Genomic DNA, 14,018 nt, shown 5'->3' with positions numbered 1-14,018 from the left:
AAGAAGTGCTCTGCTCTCAAACCATTAATTCATTCAGTCTTAAAAATGAAAAATTTCAATTAAAGAGTTGGTGTTTCAAATATTCCGGACAGTTTGACATTCAGTGGCTTGAGGGGAAGTTGAGCCAGGAAAATGTTCTCTGGAAAGCATCAGGACGAGACTAAAGGAGCTTCCTCGTGCTGGAAACAGCCCAAGGTCCACAGCCATTGCCGGCCCCATGGCCGCCCGCTGCTGCAGGGGACACCTGTCCTTTCCATTGCCCAGCTTCCAAGTGTGAAAACTCAGTCTCTGAGAGAAGGATGCCGTGAGAGCAAGGGCAGTTTAGTCTCTGTCTTCTCTTCAAAGGTGATTTGCTTTCAACCATGCAGCCTGTTACCATGGTTGAGTTGTGGCTCCCAAGAGGGTTATGTTTCTTTGCACGAAAGCATCTGTCTGGCAGTAAAACGTACAATGTTACTCAATCACTTTAGTTTTTTTTTTTTAATTAACAAAGTTATAACCTCCTCCAGAATGATGTTCCTACATATATGCACATACAGACACACACCCTGTGTAAGCCTTTCAAATACCAGGAAGACCAGAAAGATGCCTGGGCCTAGGAGACCAGGGCCTCCTGGGGACCCTCACACGAGTTCAGTTTCACAGCCCTGTCCCAAGACCCAGAGTGCATGAAATCACACATCTTGCCCTGTGAGCAGAGCCTTTCCCAATTGACCTTCCAGAATTCAAGAGTAACAGAGTCCCTACCTAACTTTTAAGGGGAAGAATTAAAAAGAAATCAAACAGCTGCAGAGACACAAAGTCCGCTCTTAAACGCTGTGAAAGGCCCGGATTTCCAGAGTGGCATTTAAGGCCTTGGGAAGAAAGGCTGATTTCTCCCAGAGGGGCCCCAGCTTTGATGCCCAAACTGCCCTCGACCATCAGGCTGTGCATTGTTTGTATAGCAGGGTACCCTCAGGCGAGACAACCATAAATAGCTTATAACAAGAATGGGAGATTCCATCTGCTTCTGGAATATTTCAGCAGCACCTGCTTTCAAGGTAAAAACCTGGGAGCTGTCCCCACAGCCTTCCTCCTTAACTCCTTTCCCCTGGCCCCCAAACACTTATTTTAAACTAAAGCAGCCTACACGCAGTACAGAAAGGCTTCTTTCTCCCGCACCTGCCAGAAGAAATAGAGCTCTTTGATTTTGTTCCTGAACTATATGTGTTTCTTAAAAAAATCATTGTAATGGCTACAGAGGGAAGCCAAAGTTCTTAAAACCAGATTGTGAGTGCTTCTAGCTTCCATTCTAGAGTGAAAACTGAACATTCTGGTATTTATGGTAAAAATGAGTATAATCCAGATGAAAAAGGACACAATGAGTGTTGCTGACATTAGGCAAGAAAATGCTTCAGACAAAGGGCAGTTTTCACCTACCACCAATTCATGCTTAAACGCAAGTCCACACGCCCAGTGGCATGCAAAAGAAGGTCAACCACTTTCCAACAAGCAGCAAGGAATTAAAAAAAAATTGCAATTATGTCGAGGTTTGAAGGATCCAGTGTAAATCAGGGCGCAGCTCCCAAAGCAGTATGCAGCTCCCCTTTGAACAATAACCAGCAAAATCTAAACATATTTCGGGTACAAGAAAGTCACTCTGGGCTTAGTCTTCAAATGGTAGTATTTCCACAGCTTGCCACAAATCACTAGCTGATGTTTCGTTTGCTACAAGATCAAGCTAGAACCTTGAGTGTGGCCCCCAGGCACGTCCACAACCCAGCCCCAATTCCTGCGGCATGGTCTCTTGCTACTGCCGCCTCCCTAGCATTGTCAGCCTTCTCCATTTTGGGGGGGACTTCGCACAGCACATCTCAGCTGCAGACAGCTTTCCTCCCACTCTTCTCCAGGTAGGGGCTCACTCATTCCGTAAGATCCAGCGTACCTGGAATCTGTCAGGGACACTTTGTGATTCTCCAAGCCTGAGATGGCCACTGCACACTTGTGCATTCGCATTCACATTGACACAACACTTACCGCATTTTTAAAAGATTTATTATTTATTTATTTGAAAAGTTAGATTTACAGCGAGAAAGATTTTCCATCCACTGGCTTACTCCCCAAATGGCCTCAACGGCCAGAGTTGAACTGATTCAAAGCCAGGAGCTTCCTCTGGGACCCAAGGTCTTGGACCATCCTCGACTGCTTTCCCAGGTCAGAAGCAGGAAGCTGAATGGGAAGTGGAACAGCCTGGACATGAACTGGCGCCCATATGGGATCCTAGTGGGTGTGTGCAAAGCAAGGACTTCAGCTGCTAGGCTACCTTGCTAGGCCCCATATATTTTATTTGCTCACCACCCCTTTCCAAAGACAGTAAAAATGGTGGAATTGAACAGGAAGGTGGTAGCCTACTGGCTAAAGTTCTTGCCTTGCATGCATTGGGATCCCATATGGGCACCAGTTCATGTCCCAGCTGCTCCACTTCCCATCCAGCTCACTGCTTGTGGCCTGGGAAAGCAGTTGTAGGAGACCTGGAAGAAGCTCCTGGCTCCTGACTTTGGATCAGCTCAGCTTCAGCCACTTGGGGAGTGAATCAGCTGATGAAGATCTTTGTTTCTCCTCTCTGTGAATCTGCCCTTCCAATAAAAATCTGTAAATTTTTTTTTTAAAAAATTAGAAAAGGAAGGTTAAAAAAAAAAAAAACAACCAGGGGTAGCCTAGAAAGGCTGTATCTAGAGCCATATTTAATTTTTTTTTTTTTGTAAATGACAAAAAGTATCTATCCTTTTCATTTTGTTAACACCAAGTTCAGAAAAGCTCAGCTCATCAAACCTGGGATGAACGTGGCATGTGGTATCTGAGCAGTTTACAAATAGGAAGCTGGGACTAGAGTTTTATGTCATCTTAAGGGGTCTTGAGATCAAGGCCAGAAACCAAGCACTTGGCATTGCTTTTCCCAAGCATACACTAGATACGAAGAAACTTTTTACTGAATAAAAATCTTATTTAACATTTTTCTTTGAGAGCTGAGAAACTGAGATAGATAAAAGGGAACACGCTCCCACCTGTAGTTCATTTTCCAAATGTTCACAATAGGTTAGGCTGAAGGCAGGGACCAGGCATTCAATCCAGGCTCACTCTGGATTAATCAATAGTCTAATCACTTCAGACAACCCAGGCTGCTTCCTCGGGTGTGCGTTAGCAGAAAGTGTAATCAGAACAAATCAGGGCCTCTGATGTGGGATGTGGGAGGTGGGAGGTGGGATTCCCAAGAGGTGCTCTAACCACCAGGCCAAAAGCATTCGAAATGATCAAAAAACTTGAGCCTGGTGCCCAGATAGTAGAGGACAGCCCAAAGCCTTGGGACCCCGCACCCACATGGGAGACCTGGAAGAAGTCCTGGCTTCGGATCGGCTCAGCTCCGGTCACTATGGCCATTTGGGGAGTGAACCAGCAGATAGAAGAGCTTTCTCTCCGTACCTCCATCTCTCTGTAAATCTGACTTCCCAATAAAAGTAAATAAATCTTAAAAAAAAATTAAGTTAAGCTAAATTTTTTTCAATTTGATGAAAAATTTTATTCTTTCTAAAATGTATAATAGGTTCTGAACAGTTGCATTTGAGTGTAAGAATAGTTGACTCAAGCTTTCTCAGGATCTTAAATAAAATCTCTGTAGATAAAGGAGAAAACAAGTGTAAGATCCCTGCATAAAGATGAACGACACTTAGTCATGACATGACAGCTCGCGTAGCCCCCAAACAATTCTGATGCCTGTAAACTCCCATGCTCCTTCTGTCTACCCAAAACTGTGGAAATGTGCTACTGGCCAGAAATAGCATAGTTCATCATTACACTGGTATGGATGGGGTAGGTACCACTGGGATAAATCCAAAGCCATAGGAAAATGTCAGCTCATTTTTCCTCTCTCTCTCTCTCTCTCCTTTAAGTATTTGCTTTCCTGAAATGCAGAATTGCACATGGAGAAGGGGAGACACAGAGTGAAAGGGTTCTTCTATCCACTAATCCATTTCCAAAATGGCTTCAACAGATGGTGCTAGGCCAGGCTGAAGCTAGGAGCTACACGTCTGATCAGGGTCTCCCATATGTGTGCAGGGGGTCTAGGAACTTGGACCGTTTCGCATTGCTTTCCAAGGCACATTAATAGAAACTGGAAGAGAAGTGGAAGAGCCAGGACTAGAACTGGCACCTACATGGGATGCTGGAATTGCGGGAAGATGCTTAACCTGCTGTGCCCTGCATCAGCTTTCTTCTACTTTGTTTCACAGTACTTGGGGACCTCAAAGATAAAAGCACACATCTGTAGACTCTGAACTTCTCACCATTCCTGAGCTTACAACAAACAGCTAACTTTTACCAAAGACAATTGCTCTCCTAGCTGATCCTTTTAATTTAGTATTAAGACTGTCCAAAAGCCAGTTAATATAAATTACAGCAAATCTCAAAAAACAAGTAAAATTTCTAAATGGCAGAAATAACTCAACCATGAGATGAAAAAAAACATTTGACTTGGTAGCGGGTATTTGTGTTAATAGAACTTGTTGATAGTCTACTACAATTATATTTCTGACAAGTTTAGCTGGTGATGAGAGCTCAAACCAACTAGGTTGGGTAAAGGATACCAAAACACAGACAAGTAACAAGTTCTAGTGTTGGGAACAACTACAACTCATGGTCAATTATTATGTTAAACTTAAAGAACTGGAAGAAAGAAGCTGATAGACCCCAAACACAAAGATGAAGTAAGGAAAAAGAAACCCTAATTGCCAGTTTTGATTGATTTATGCCATATATATGTGTTGACAGCACTATACCCTCTAAAAAATGTACAAGTATATACGTTAAACAGTTTTTAAAACAAGATGATTTAAGAAAAAAATTAATTATTTTAAATTTTAATCAATGCTGGCTTATTTCCCAGGATTGGTTAATTTCTTCCTATGAGAAAGATAATTATGTGTCTGCTATGTGTCAGAACCTCTTTGACTAACTTTATGTGGGAACAAGAAAACAACATAAATATGACTTTCCAGTCTCAGAGGAGCTGAGGGACATTCCTTTAGGATGTCTGTATCCCCGATCAGAATGCCTGGCCTGAGTCCTTGCTCCCTCACCCCTAATCCAGCTACTTGGGAGCTCAATCCTTGGGTCCCATGCACCCAGATGAGAAACACAGATGTGGCTTCTGGCTTCCAGCTTTGGCCTGGCACAGCCTCAGCTGCTGTGGGCATCTGGGACGTGAACAGTGGATGGAAAGTGAATAGTAGATGAACAAACTGTCTCTCTTTCAAATTTGGTGAAAATAAATAAAAAATATTTCCAGGCTTCGTAAAAGATTACATTTTAGACAATAGAGACAGAGAATAAAAATGAACTTAGTAAGTAATGTACATATAATAGATGTCTAAGAGTCTCCATGAAGAAATTAAGGTCACACTCTTTGGTCATTTAGATGGCTCAGTCCTTTGCGGACACAATGCCAATCATTCCACAGCAGACCTCTGCAGTGCAGTCCAAGGTGTACTTCTACCAGCTAATATGAAAAGATTTGGTTAACATGAACCATGCTTCCACCAGTGTCTGTAGTTCACAATCTTTTTCTTTGAACAAATGCTCCAAAAGGCCTCCTCTATCCTTCAGAGCCTTCAGTGCCTTGTCCTGTCATTCCTGATGACTGTCCCTTCCACGGAGACCAACCACACAGTATCTTGGACAAGGACTGTACTCATCGCTGGAGATAGTATGGTTAATAAAGACACAATCTTCACCCCCCAACAACTGACCATCCAAGAGAAGGAAGACAACGAGAGATTGTAGCTTTCACGGACAGAACTAAAGACAAGAAGGAGGCAGGTGTGCCCAGAGGGGAACGTGTCCACCCCTCTCTGGATAAGGCCACCCTGAGGGACAGCCTTGCTGAGTCTAGGAGGTTGGGACATGGACAGGTGGCTTAGCAGATTTGATCAGCAGCCCTGAGCACAGCCTGAAGGTTAAGTCAAGGCGAGGCATATGAAGAAAAGCAAAGGGACCGAGGAGCAAAAGAGGACGATGCTAATAACCCAGCCCAGGCCCCAGCTGTGCCCTCAAGCTGCCGACAACCCTCCCCACTCCACAACAGCCAGACACATTACCAGTGAGTCGTCCAGCCTTAACATACACTCTTCCAATGTTCATGCTTGTCTCAAAGTAGCAAAAACACTTCACAAACACACACAAAGAAAGCTGCCCTCATGTTTACACAAGCTGGGAAAGAGAAGGGACGATTTGATATCTCACGTTAAATACCCACAAAATGCGTGTTCCTGAATTCATACAGAATACTTTATTCTTAACCATGTTCACCGTCCCCTAGCACCACCACATCATCAGCAAGAGGACACTGTGCCTTGCGAAGAATCTTGACACCCAACATGGTAGTGTGCTCCTCTGACTCCTAGCTAGTTCGGGAACTGCTCAAGGGCATTCAATTAAGGGCTAAAAAACAAATAAATGAATTAACCACCAAATTTTTCCCCACAACTCCAAGCTCATGTAACAGATAAAGCCCGTTCATTCAAAAGCAATTATAGCAGGAAGATCTTTTCAACTTGCTCCTCTCAAGCACAAATCCAAACTCTATCAATGGGCACACAGACTAAACACAAAAGAGTCAGAGGAGAGTGATTTTAAATTTAAAGATTCAAATAAACAGTTTTCCACCGTCATAAATTTGCTGAGTATGGCAGTGCCAATCGAGTCACACACACACACACACACACACACACCCCAGTTTGGAAAGAAAAAAAATGTTGTAACCCAAAATAATATGGCGAAAAAACTTTCTGCAGAACTTTCAGAACTCGTTTTAAGCCCTCACCTCCTCCAAATGAATACAGAAACATGCAGTGCCCTGGCCAAGGCTGAAATGCAAATGACAAAAATGGAAGAGAATTCTGCTTCAAAAAAGACAGAGGCTGGGCCTGGCGCAGTAGTAGCCCAGTGGCTAAAGGCCTTGCCTTGCAAACACTGGGATCCCAAACGGGCACTGGTTCTGATGCTGGTGCCCCTGCTTCCCACGCAGCTCCCTGCTTGTGGCCTGGGAAAGCAGTTAAGGACTGCCCAAAGCCTTGGGACCCTGCACCCATGTGGGAGACCCAGAGGAGGCTCTGGGCTTCTGGCTTTGGATCAGCTCAGTTCCGGCTGATGCAGACCCTTGGAAAGTGAATAAACGGACAGAAGATCTTCCTCTCTGTCTCTCTTCCTCTCTGTATACCTGACTTTCATATATATATATGTAATATATATATATATATATATATATATATATATTAATCTTTAAAAAAGACAAAGACAATTGTTCAAACAGTAGATAATCACTGGCATGTGAATCCTCTGGACAGATAGTCCTGGGCTCAGGGATCCCGAGGTGTGCCTGGGAGCAGTCACACACCATGAGCCTCCCATGGCAGCTGGACCAGGCACCGCCCCTTTCCTAAGGCTCTCTCATGGCTGTCTTCTCGCTGATTCCAAACTGTGAGGGACACACATGGCAGGCAAGAGTGACAGTAGGTCAACAGACCTTCCCAAGAGGGTCACTCTCCCTCCTCGGTGCTCTGAGGGTACGTGTGTGGCTTTGGGCGACACAGGCAGGGGGTCTTCTCTTGGTAAGAGGAGGCAAGCACAGCAGACTAGCCCAGCAGAGAAGTACACTTTCTGGAATCCACAGAGGCTCTGGCCTTTCATCCCCAGGCTCAAGCCCAAGATTGGGGCCGGGGCTTTGTCAGGGGCGCCTCCCTGCTGCCCTGCCTGGGGCCGCTCCCCACATGAGCAGAGAGAGACAGGAGGCAGGCCCCTCTGACACCTACTTAAGTGAGGCAGCTGGAGAGGAGAGCCTGTGGGATGCCTTTACTTCCCCCCTCAGGAGGCGCCCAGCAGGAGCCCATGGTGTCGGCAGCTCCGAAATCTGATTTCCACACATCCCTCCTCTCAGCCCCCAACCAGAACAGCCCTGCCCCTCTGGCAGGAGGAAGCAAAGCATTAAGCAAGTGTGGCTCTGGTGGAAGAAGGGGTTTGAGGAGACCCGAGGAGACCTTCTCCCAGGAGCCTGCGCTTTGTTGCAGTCTCTACAAGGGTAGCTGACTTGGGAATCAGTTACTCATTCATTGACCCAGGGGGACTAAAGGGGGACATGAGCTGGATCTGCCAGGCGTCCTCAGCTACAGATGCATACTTTATTAATAATCTCACAGACACAAAATGTCCAGGGAAAGTCTAACAGGCTCATTCCTGACAGCCCCAGATAACAGCAGGAGGGACTGAAGCCATGCTGCCTCTCGGGCCTCCACACATATGCTGCACGCACAGCGGTCCCATTCCCATCCAAGGGATGCGATGCAAATAAATAAATACAATTATCTGCAGAACTTGAAGTGCAAGGATGACACTGCGAAGTCCTTCCCCCCAAGTGCAACGACTTTTGGGAAACAGATAGGGTAGCCCAAAGAACAGCTGGAAAGTTTAATTGTGGACAATACCGCCAAGGCACACACGCTGGCTTCCCAGGCCTAGCCGCTTGCCGGGGCCTGCCTCCCTTACCTTAAGATGCAGAAGCAGCTCTTGGCTCCAGAAGACAGGCGGCAGAACCCAAACCTCTGCTTGCTGTCAATGTCCGTGAGCACAAATGTGAAGTTCTGGCCGACTTGGCTGACTGTGAGGCTGCGGCCGAGATAGAACAAAGAGGAAAAAAATGAATGTGCAGGGAGTTTCTTGATAAACTATCTAATCACAACAAGTCATTGAACCTGTAACATTTCCTCTCTCAGTGGAACTCTTTACAAATGAACTTAGAATTTACACGCTCCAAGGGAACAGACTGCAAACCAGGAAAGGAGGAGGAAAAAAAAGGCAAACAAGACAGCAGCAGCAGTTTCGGAGTGACCAGCTTGGAAATCAGAATCACCAGAGCCGTCACGTCCTCTGCGTACTGGGTTCAGAGCCGGAGGTAGCTCTTTTAATCAGCCTGTCAATTCTGAAAGATGCATTCTGATAACCTCATTTTACAGATAAAAAAGTAGTAAGTAGAAGTGGCAAAAAGCTGGGTTTTTAAAGCCTGGCTCTGACTCTGAGGCCTACCACCAGCTTCTGTTCGTGGTGCTCACTTGGTCGCTCAGTCAGAAAACCATCCCAATGGCAACGGCCTGCCAGGTGCGAGAACACTGCAGCCCATTTTGCATAGACCACGGCATTCAGTCTCACAACACTCACGGGACTTACAGGTTGGTCCCATGTTACAGAAAAGGAAACTAAAGGACAAAATTGTAGAGAGTTATCAAGGGGAAAGGTCAGGCCTTACTTTCCTGAAACCTTGTGTCATAAGTTCCAAATTTATGAGGAACACATTTCATACTTTATGAGGACTGAAATATCAAAAGATGCTTTCAAAGAAGTGTAAGCAGAAAGTGAATCACCTATAAAAGCATAATAAAAGTTGGCTATTTTTAAAAATTAAAGAGCATATTAATGGTCAATTTAACCTAGAAAGCCCTTTCTTGTAAAGTGACACATTGTTTCAAAATCATTATTTAAAATCCATTTACCAGTTAGCTTGCATTTCTTTTTTTTAAAATCCCAATTTCTAATCACAAATTATACTAACATTGTAGAATTTGACACTGATTTATTCAAATGTCAAATTTATCAATTCATATTGTATTTCATACATCATGAAGCATTTTACAAAGTATACCCAAACTGGTGAAATACTTCAAATCCCTGTTATACCTATAATTTGCTTCCTAATTGTCAGAGGAAATGAAAAATCACGGTTTACCAGTCCCTTTCAAAGGCAGAATTCCTATTCAGTTTTTTAATCTGATACAAATTTTCAAATACAGAATGGACTTTCTTTGAAAACCTCCCTATTTGAGCCACATATGAAAATTAAAATTCTTTTTAATTTTAAGAGGCCCTGTCCAGTTATATTTAAAGAACTAGTCCCAGATTCTGGCAAGTGGTTAGAGAGTACAAGAAAATAATTCAGAAAGAAGAGATACTGTTCTACTCTCCTTATTTAACTAGGAAGGGGAAGAAAAACAAGGGGGCAATAAAGCAGGTGTAAGTAATGGTATCCCCGCACCTTCCACATTTCTATAAAAGTTATAGAGCTGTCAGGGGGACACCAAATGCTACCTTCTTATGGCTGTTATGTTCTATCTGTAAAGCTTGGATACTGTGTTACTATGGTGATTTAATACTATGTTTTAAAGGGGGATTATATGATTAATTTTAACAAGGTTGAGAACTGAAGATGTGTGAGAAACAGGATTCTAGCTCACATAATTAAAGTGATCAGGGAAAAAAGTGGGCCTCAGTGGGGGGAAGGGAAGACCTGTTTTATTAAAATATTTCAAGCAACAGGTCTGGATGTTTCTAAGTTACAAACAAGGCCATGCTTTTGTGAAAGACTAACATGTGATTATATGAAGCATGACTGTTCATTATTTTAACTCAGGGTTTGCCCTCGCTTCTGGAATATTCACAGTAAATACTCTGCAAACGTCCTAAGAAGAAGGATGGGTATTGATAAGACAGGATCTCCCTGTCTTTTCACTATCTTTGAAAATATAGCAATGTGTTTAGCTATGTTGTAGCCAAAGAAAGATTCACAACACAGTGATTTGGTCAAAATTTGCTCAATCAGTTGCTAACTGGGCCTTAATTTAGCAAGTTACTTTAAACATCTGAAGTTCCCCAGTCTGGGACCCCAGGGATGTTGGGAATAAGTGAGATGAGCATTCAGTAAGAGGCCCAGACACAGCAGGAGCAGTTCATCACAAAGATGTAAGCTGCCACCAACTGAAGGAGAACTAAACTACCGAAAATCACAGAGTTTACTCACAATCTTCCTGTGGCACTCAGCTTTCTCAGACCAGCGAGTGCAAGAAGCCAGTCTGCCTCTCTTTCTCTCTTGTTTGTTGCATTAATTTAGGCAACAGTAGCCCACTAGGCAACCAAGTAGCTCATGTTTGCATTAAGGTGAAAAGGATTGCTTTTAGAAGAAGGCATTTACTATTTGCAACTAATTCACCCTTTAAATGCCTGGAAGGGTGAAGTATAAATCACCAAAAGTCCAAAGTAATATTCCTTGAATCATTTCTAATAAACTAAAAATCTGGCAAAGGCAAACAGAGGTTTCTTTTTTAGCAGAATTCTGAATTTCCAAGGTATTTTTATCTCTCTCTCTCCTTACTGAGGTAGTCACTGGCTGTGCTCACTAACTACACAAACATGATTTTCAAGTGAAGCTCTACTTCCATAAAGGCTGCAGTTTTTTTTTTTCTGTTTATCTCCAAGATCAGCATTTATAATTTCTACAGGAACCAAAGTTTTCACAAACATGGATTAAACATGGAAGAAATTGTGGCCAGATGCAAAGCAACATAAAGCCAACAATTTATAGTCCTTAAAGGGTAAAGCCAGAAAGGTGATGTCTCAGGGCTGCCTGTTTGCCCATGTCCTAAAGCATAGACTGCCTTGGTACTTTACCTCAACTTTCTGGCCAGAGCAGGGGGACCAAGTCGGGCTCTCACAGCACCTGTGAACTTCAAGCACCACCACAATGAAGTGGGAAGAGATGCGCTGTCACCCATGGGTGACACTGCCAGAGATCCACATCTCTGTCATGGTTTTGCCATACCAGTACCCTCTTTCTTGTAGCTCCTTTAGCCCCCAAACACCTTCATCCAGCAGAACAGTGGTCCTACAGACCTGAGCTCAGCTATCCTCTCCTCTGTCAGCAGATTAAATATTCTCTCTCCTTCACCCCAAAACTCTGTCCTTATTTTGACACAGCACCAGGGACAGGGACTGAGCTTTTGGTACCAGGACCTTAGAAACCATCTTGTCCAGGCACAGCATGACAGCTCAGTGGCCAAATCCTCACCTTGTACGCACCAGGATCTCATATGGGTGCCAGTCTATGTCCCAGCTGCTCCATTCCCTTCCAGCTCTCTGCTTCTGGTCTAGGAAAGCAGTAGAGGATGGCCCAAAGTCTTGGAACCCTGTACCCACATGGGAGACCCAAAAGAAGCATCTGTCTCCTGGCTTTGGATAGGTTCAGCTCCAGCCATTGAGGCCAAGAAAGAAAAAAAAAAAGAGAAAGAGAGAGAGAGAAAGAATGAATGAAAGATCTATTCTGCAAAGATTTCTACTCAGATATGAAATGAAGGTTGTAAGAAATTCAGACTTGCAGTTTCCAAGACTCTGCTTCTCCCTCTGCCAGAAAAGTCCAGTTTGAGCATCTCCAGAAACAAACCCAAGCAACCAGATCCAAGACCATCCTTAGCTGTGCTTGCAGAGCCTGGCTGAATCGGGGGAACAGGGGAGGAAATCACGGACCATCCCAAACACAGACTTTAACACCATCATGCTGCCTTTTGTATGTTCATGAGCCATGCAAGGCTCCTGGAGCAGCAGGTGGCTTAATCTAGAAGCTGTTAACATATCTGGTGTATGAACACCCTAAAGCCCACGGATGGGCATTTTGATCTCAGCCTCGAGGTGAGGAATGAGGTTTTATGTGTTAGCCTCATTTCTTAACCATTTTGCAAACTAAGTTACAACTTTCCTGAGCTCTCTACCACCTGTTTTTAGTCTGTAACATTGGATAAGATAGACAAAGCCTCTGCCCTCTTAGAGGTTACTGTTAAGTCGGAAAGGAAGAATAATGTATTGCACAAAGCTTTATTAGTAGTGTTTCTGTGTGTCACTATATTGTTATTATTATGAAGCTAAAGAAGAAACAAAGAAGAAAATGACAGGGAAGGAAAAGGCCTCCTGAGATACACGATTGACCCAAAAGATGATATATGAAGCGGCTGTTCAAGGAGCTTGAAACTGGGTATCTCAGAGAGAAAAAAAGACCTGTGCAAAGATCCTGGGGCTGGGAAGAGCACAGTTACAGCCCAGGAAGTAGACAGTAGCACCAAATGGTGTTGCTAAGTAAAGCAAGCACCAGACCAGCTAGAGGTTCTCATGATCACAGGAAGGAACTGGGACTTGATTTGTTCACTTACTTGTTTATCTAGGAAGGGCAATGGAAAGCCAACAAATGGTTTTAATCAAGAGGAAAAAGTCTGGCTTATAGAGTCAAAAATCTGATGTGACTGTTAAGTGGCAAGCACAAGCAGGAGCAGGGAGGTGAGGCTATGCCAGTGGGGCAGGTGAGACTGGACAACAGCTTCATGCAGGCAGCGAGAGCAGACACCAAGGGGCAGACAGCTCAGCTTATAGCGAGCAGGTATGGAAGACAGGCTTGTAGATGCACTGAGAACCAGGGAGCCAAAGGGCACAATTTTACCATTTGACAACAAAGAAGACTAAGAAATTCTGGTGACAGAGGATAGGTTATCCCAGGTTCCCAACTGGGATAGGTGAAGTCCAAAAAGCCCATCGAACACCTCTGTAGAAATGCCATGCAGAGAGTTAAGCATACCAGTAAGGAAATCGGAGAGAACATTTGGACAAGAGTTATAAATTTGGAAATCATCTACACACAGATGGTATTTAACACCATGGTGAAGAACGAGAGCACGGAGCGGGAGAGTTCAGAGAAACAAAAGAGGATCCAGGACTAGTTTACAGGAACACCGATTTAGAGGATGGGTGGGCACAAGACCATCAAAGAAGAAGAGAACATTCAGGCAAAACCTACAGGAGGAAGTGGTCAACTGCACGCATGCATGAAGATGAGAAGGGAAAAGCTGCCTGTTGTACCGAGTCATGTGGAGGTATTAGATGACCAATTGCACAATAACAGCTTAGGAATGAGGAGGCAAAAGTGGGTATGACTTTTAGGATAGAAGAACACTTTCAAACTGTTGGGAATGATTCAACGTAGGCTGAGACTTAGGATGCAAGAAAGAAAGATAAAGCATGAAGCTTCAGATTAGTATCCCGGAAAGCACCTCTCTCCAGCACCACTTATATCCACTGGCCCTGATCTTGTACCGTGAGATCAGCCTCTCTGTAGAGGAGTTGTGAGG

General features: G+C 44.1%; 1 protein-coding gene across 3 annotated transcripts in view; it reads right to left on the bottom strand.

Moving 5' to 3' along the window:
- The window catches only part of DENND1A (DENN domain containing 1A), a 486,903-nt gene that overhangs the window by 308,769 nt on the left and 164,116 nt on the right, over positions 1 to 14,018 (bottom strand). For all 3 annotated transcript variants that reach the window (XM_040963819.1, XM_040963821.1, XM_040963820.1), the window contains one exon: positions 8,572 to 8,691. In XM_040963819.1, the coding sequence (XP_040819753.1) occupies positions 8,572 to 8,691 (120 nt within the window). The remainder of the gene's footprint in view (positions 1 to 8,571; positions 8,692 to 14,018) is intronic.

Source organism: Ochotona curzoniae, unplaced genomic scaffold (genome assembly GCF_017591425.1).
Source record: "Ochotona curzoniae isolate NIBS_2020 unplaced genomic scaffold, NIBS_Ocur_1.0 scaffold_3208, whole genome shotgun sequence".
Taxonomy (NCBI): Eukaryota; Metazoa; Chordata; class Mammalia; order Lagomorpha; family Ochotonidae; genus Ochotona; species Ochotona curzoniae.
Note: the sequence above shows the minus strand (reverse complement) of the source record. Positions and strands in the feature narration are given on the sequence as shown.